Below are 6795 nucleotides of genomic sequence, written 5' to 3'. Positions count from 1 at the left end.
TTTGTGTAAGAGTGTGGTGTAAGAGATGTGTGTGAGTGTGTTGTGTGAGTGTGAGAGAGTGTGTGTGTGTAAGAGTGTGTGTGAGAGATGTGTGTGAGTGTGTTGTGTGAGTGTGAGAGACAGTGTGTGTGTGTGTATGTGTAAGAGTGTGTGTGAGAGATGTGTGTGAGTGTGAGACTGTGTGTGTGTGTGTGTGTGTGAGTGTGTGTGTGTGTAAGAGTGTGGTGTGAGAGATGTGTGTGAGTGTGAGATAGTGTGTGTGTGTGTATGAGTGTGGTGTGAGAGATGTGTGTTGTGTGAGTGTGAGTGTGTGTGTGTCTGTGTCTGTGTATATATGAGCCTGTGTGTGTGAGAGTGTGAGTGTATGAGATATCATTGTCTACTCACATTAGTACAGGATTGACTCTTCGTTTCATCTCTGACGTTCCTTTCCCTCATATGTAGCCCTTGAACAATCCTAATTCTGAACAGCTCACAGTGGGAATGAGATTCAGAAAATCTCGCAGCTCTTTGTTCTCCCTGTGGAACTTGCCTTATGTTCAGCTTTCAAGGGAAAATTTACTCTGTGCGATCTAAATATCCTATTAAAAGGGGCCATCGTATTGTCGTTTAACATTGGCCTGATCGACCTGTAGCGACAGTACTGACTCTCAATCGCCCTGTTACACATCCTCCTCCCTACTTTGAGCACAGCACCATTAGTTCCATTGAGCCTCACACCAACATGGTTTATTTGAAAAGGGTTATCAATGTGCCTCTTCCCTGCAGCGCTCCGCCTCTCAAATAATAAAGCAATGCTGACGAAATTACCAGACACTATGTCATCTTTCTCTTCCCTAGACCCCTTCAATTTGAGGGGCACGTGGCATTTCGCCAAGACAATTGGAACTTCAGTAAGCAGCACCTTGAGGTTTCCATGCCCATGAAATGGATGGGCCATATCCCACTGCTGCCCCCTACAGCAGCGACTGCCCAAAGAGAGAACACTATGTTCCTGTGTGTTCCTCCACTAATCCACTGACAAAGTCTCCCTCAAGGCATTGCCTTAAATACAAATGTTTGCGGGAAGTCTGTGACAGCGAGTAGGGGGTTAATTTCAGAGCAAAAAAATCAATCACAAGGCTCACCTCCCAGGAAACAGCCTTTGGCTCAGAGTTTCACTAGAACCAGTTTTGTCCATTCTGATGTGGGTTTTGCTTGCAGCAGGGTAAATTTATCCAGTGTGGCAATGCTTATGTTATCCCTCATAACTAGGACTTAGGTAACATGATATTGAAAGATCCCATAAATGCTCATTACAGCTCATTGGTATATGCAAATATTATATTCGCAGGCACATGCATGTCTGGGTGCTGACATTAAGTATTCAGTTACAAAGAGCAGAATGCTTCCATCAGCATGCTATGCTTCCAGTGGCCGCTGTTAAGATGGAATATGAGACCTTTACACTAGTGCTTCCCAAACGTTATCCACTGTCCCCTCATCTTGAAGCTAAAACACTGTGCTCTCAGGGAGCAGTGGGCGAGGAAGGAAGGTAGGGGTGCGGTAGTGGCTCAGCTATCACAACCTTAGAATTCACAATCCGAATCTTTCAGCTCAATTTCAGCACTCAGTGTCCTGATCTCCACATTGGAAAGCTTTGCTCTATCCCCTCAGGTCACAAGCTATAACATGAGGGTGCTGGCAAGAGGGTGGCACTGTGGCTTAATGGTTAGCTCTGCTGCCTCACAGTGCCAGGAACCTGAGTTCGTTCCCAGCCTTGGGTGACTGTCTGTATGCAGTTTGCATGTTCTCCCCATGTCTGTGTGCAATTCCCTCTGGGTGCTCTGGTTTCTTCCCACCACCCAAAGAGGTGCAGGCTCGGTCGTTTGGCCATGGGAAATGCAGGGTCACAGGGCTGGGATGGGTCTGGGTAGGATGCTCTTCAGAGGGGACAGTATGGGCTGAATGGCCTGCTCCCACACTCTAGGGATTCTATTATATCAGGAGCATATCTCTTAAAGATATGCTAACTGTGGGACATAACACAACTGGATAAATAAGGGGAGGGATGACTTAAAATCTGAAATTAGCCATCAGTAATTTTTGGGAATAATCTGAAAGAGCCTGACTTACTCCCTGGGTGAGGCTCAGATTTATTAGCTCTGACTTTGTTTTGAGGATTTACCAACCCATCTCCAGCAACAATCCAATGTAATAACTTCGAGTTTGTCATGGTGCCAAATCTGACAGATGCGGCCCCTCCCTGCAGTAAATGACCCTCCAGCCTGTATTATAAGTAACATCATCTGAGTGGGCCACAGTGTACCGGATATGAAGTCTCTACATCAATAAAAGCGAAATACTACAGATGCTGCATATCCAAAATGAAAACACAAAGTGATGGAGAAACTCGGCAGATCTGGCAGCATCTGTGGAGAGAGAAAGAGTGAGTGTTTCCACAGTGGTACAACTTTTTCATGTTCTTCTCAGTGGGCTGAATGGCCTGCTCCCATACTGTAGGGGTTCTATGATTCTCTGTGATATCTTCACTGGGTCCATGAATCTTTGGAAGATGAGTGAGGCCACAAGCAATCCAAACATTGTAATGCTCCCTGCGAAGTCCCACACCATCTCCCAGTGGCATGTTCACCCTTGGTCACTCTGGTGTAAATACCTGCCAGTAGCCTTTGGTCAGGTCCAATTGTTGCAATAATTGGCTTTCCCTAATTCCTTGACCACCTGAGAAGATCAGCATTCAATTTGGATACTTCTGAAAGTCTTGAAAGAACCATTTGTTTCATTCAGGTTTTGAACATAAATCAATGCGTCTACTCCATTGTCATGTGATTCTTCAGTCACCCTGAGTCTCCATGCTCTCTCCTGGCTAACCATTTTCCATTGGACTTTGGAAATTTATAACATTAGTTATTGTGTCTCCCTTCTCCTCTGTTTATCTGTCTCTCTCTCTCCCTCCCTCTCTCTCTCTCTGTAAAACTGAGCCACCATCTTAACAGTAAACCTGTGACATAGCTGGAGAGGATCCCAGTATTATCTATGATTTGCCCTCTTGTTTTCACCCTTTTCATGGGTCTTGTTGAAGATCTCCAAAGGCCATTGGTTTGAGGAGATAACCTGAAGGTACTTATACCTTTGGGCAGCATGGCAGCTCAGTGGTTATCACTGCTGCCTCACAGTGCCAGGGACATGGGTTCAATTCCAGCCTCAGGTGACTGTCCATGTGGAGTTTGCACATTCTCCCCATGTCTGCGTGGCTTTCCTCCAGGTGCTCCAGTTTCCTCCCACAGTCCAAAGATAGGCAGATTGGCCATGGAAAATACAGGGATGGTGGCTGGGTCTAGGTGGGATGCTCTTCAGAGGGTCAGTATGGACTCAATGAGCCAAATGGCCTCATTCCACACTATGCGGATTCTATGATACTTTTAACCTGGAGCAGAATGAATTAGTTAAGATTTCCTTTGAGGTCCCTATCTTGGAGACCTTTTTCACTAATTCATCCACTAAAGTTTTAGAGGTTGTCACCTTTAGTGGAGTCCCCTCATGTTATCACGTGGCACAGCTATTGAATACCAAAATATACAACGTCCTCATGATAACATCTCCAGTAGAGTCATTGAGTCAAACAACATGGAAATAGACACTTCAGTCCAACCAGTCCATGCCGAACATAATCCCAAACCAAAATAGTCCCACCTGCCCGCACTTGGCCCATATCCCTCCAAACATTTCTTATTCATGAATTTATCTAAATGTCTTTTAAAGGTTGTAGCTGTATCTGTATCCACCACTTCCTCTGGATGCTCATTCCACACATGAACCACTCTTTGTATAAAACAATTGCTCCTCATGTCTTTTTTAAATCTTTCTCCTCTCAGCTTAAAGATATGGCCCATGATCTTGAAATTCCCCATCATAGGGAAACACACCTGCCAGTCACCTTATTTATACCCTTCACGATTTGTAAACCTCAATAAGGTCACCCCTCAACCTCCTACGCTCCAGGGAAAACAGTCCTAGCCTATGCAACCTCTCCCCATAACTCAAACCCTCCATTCCTGGCAATATCCTGGTAAATCTTTTCTAAGCGCTCTCCAGTTTAATAATATCCTTCCAACAACAGGGCGACCAGAACGGTACTCCAGAAAATTCCTCACCAATGTCCTGTACAACCTCAACATAATGTTCCAACTACTGTACTCAAAGGTCTGAGCAATGAAGGCAAGCGTGCTAAGCGCCATCTTAACCATCCTATATGTGATGCAAACTTCAAAGAATTCTGTACCTGAACCTCTAGGTCTTTCTGTTATACAACACTACCCAAGGCCCTACTTTTAATTGGATAAGCCCTGCCCTTGTTAGTTTACCAAAATGCAACACCTCACATTTCATAGAATCCCTGCAGTGTGGAAAGAGGCCCTTCGGCCCCATAAGTCCATACCAACCCTCAGAGCATCCCACCCAGACCCATCCCCCTATAACCCACTGAATCTACACATCCCTGAACACTACAGGCAATTTGGCATGGCCAATCCACTTGGCCTGCAGGAGGAAACCAGAGCACCCGGAGGAAATCCACGCAGTCACGGGGAGAACATGCAAATTCCACACAGACAGTCGCCCGAGGGTGGAATTGAATGTGGATCCCTGGTGCTGTGAGGCAGCAGTGCTAACCACTGAGCCACCATGCTGCCTGTCAACATTTATTACAAATAAAACTCCATCTGTAGTTTTAGTAGGCCCATGTTGGTCTCTTAAGAGGGCATCTCAAGAACTATGAGAGTGTGAAAGTGAGGCCAAGTCTACAGAGCTCCTGGATAGGAAAGACATAACCAGAACAATCACCTCCGTGAGTTTCTCTGTCCCCAGGTGACCTCTCAATCGGCATTTGTCTATCAGCATCAACCCTCCACAGTGTTTACAGGGAACCGGCATACCCCAAAACCCTTGGAGTGTTAGGTGAGTGATGTTGGTAGAAGTTAGGAAACAGGAAGCAGAGTTTTGAATGAGTAAAAGGTTATGGAAGGGTGGAAGAAGGGAGGAACACATTGAAATTAGAGTTAGCAAAGACCTGAATGAGGGATGCAGCTGCAATTGAGCTGAGGCAGGGCTGGATTTGAGCGATGTTACAGAGGTGAGAATTGATCGTTTTTATCGATGCTAGCGTGTGTGGTCAGAACTCATCCCAGAGTCAGGTTTGACACCAAGATCATGAGCAGTGAGTGGTTTCCTCTCAGATAATTGGCAGAGAACAGGATGGAGATAATGGTTTGGAAATAGAGTGTATGACTGGGATGGAAGGCAATGGTTTTCTCTCCCAAATATTTATTACAGCGACCATCTGCTCATCCAGTGCTCGATGTCAGAGAAATGCTCAGGTGATTTAGGGACATTAAGGTGATTGAGTGAGATGGAGGTGACAACTTGCTGCCTATAATATACTCCAATACTATAATAATTCTCAATTGTTCTTTAATTCTAACCAAATAGATTCTGTTTTTCACACCTCAGCAACATAATCCCTGCCCAATGCTGTAATTTCTTAGATGAATACTGTTGCCCCACCACCTTTTTTTGTTTCCTTATCATGCCAGATTAATTTATGGCCAGGAACATTAACTTCCCAATCCTCCTGTTCTTAGAATCAGGCCTTTGTTATCGCCACAATATTTTTGTTCTATTTGGTGGAGCAGATGAATTTTTATCTCCACATAGCCAGGAAAGCACTTCCAAAATTTATTCCATACCACTTTCCTATAAGCTCTTCTCCCTTCAGAGAGAATGAGGATTCTAAGTAATCCAGGATGGAGTACAGGAGAAAATTGTGGCTCGAAGAGCTGTTCTTTTTTGAGGATTTTTGAGCTGATTTCCTCGAATTTGTGGAGCAGAAATTACTGTTTTATGAGTTGTTGCATTGTTTTGGAACTTTGGGGAAAAAAAGAGATCAAAAGAAAGGTACTTGAATAGGAAGAGTTTAGAGTGACGTGGGCCAAATGCTGGCAAATGGGACTAGATTAATTTAGGGTGTCTGGTCAGCATGGACAAGCTGGACCGAAAGGTCTGTTTCCATGCTGTACATGTCTATGACTCTATGAGTCTATGGTAATGTGTGTCTAAGTTCACCAACATTATAGCGCGCACTCGACGCATTTACATACTTGAACACCAACTGCATCTTACTCCGCTTCCCATTGGTCCTGTCTGATCCCTCCTATTCTTGAATTATTTTTTTATCTCAGCACGACTCCTAACTTCATATCTGCGTAGTGCCTTTGATGTAAAGAAATCTTTGATGGTGATTCGCAAAAGCATTAACATACAATGAAGCATAAAACTGAGCCACAAAGGAGATACTAAACCTAAAAGTTTGTTCAAAGAGTTCAGCTTTAAGTGTCTGAAAGGAGGAAAGTGAGATGGAGAGGTTCAGTGGTATAGTGAAGGAAGGCCAGAGCTTAGGGCCTAGATTCTCCTGTCTAGTATCTCAGGCTGATGCCCATCCCTCTATGAACACAGTACTAGTTAACCTACCCTCCCCCAATTCCCTCAACTCTCCAAGGAATTCATTCCCAGCTCTGCCAAGATTCAATGTATCTGCCTGGAACAGGCAGTAGAAATGGTTTCTCTGATCCATGAAAGGCTTCTTCCTATTCCTCCAGCCACGTGTTGTGCTGCTTTAACCTCTGATCCCTTCACTCATTACTGTACAGGAATGGGACTGAGCCAAGGATTAAGGTTGAAATAACCCCAGTCCCCCAGTCACCCAGTCACCCAGTCACCCAGTCACCCAGTCACCCAGTC

General features: G+C 44.8%; 1 protein-coding gene across 1 annotated transcript in view; it reads left to right on the top strand.

Moving 5' to 3' along the window:
- The first annotated feature begins 1337 nt into the window (after positions 1–1337).
- Positions 1338–6795, top strand: part of LOC109925624 (paralemmin-1-like) — a 61587-nt gene continuing 56129 nt past the window's right edge. Inside the window, exon 1 of the mRNA XM_048613890.1 lies at positions 1338–1534. Coding sequence (XP_048469847.1) covers positions 1338–1534 — 197 coding nt within the window. The remainder of the gene's footprint in view (positions 1535–6795) is intronic.

The sequence above is a fragment of the Rhincodon typus genome, chromosome 29, assembly GCF_021869965.1.
Source record: "Rhincodon typus isolate 14 chromosome 29, sRhiTyp1.1, whole genome shotgun sequence".
Lineage (NCBI taxonomy): Eukaryota > Metazoa > Chordata > Chondrichthyes > Orectolobiformes > Rhincodontidae > Rhincodon > Rhincodon typus.
This window is presented reverse-complemented; position numbering and strand designations above follow the sequence as displayed.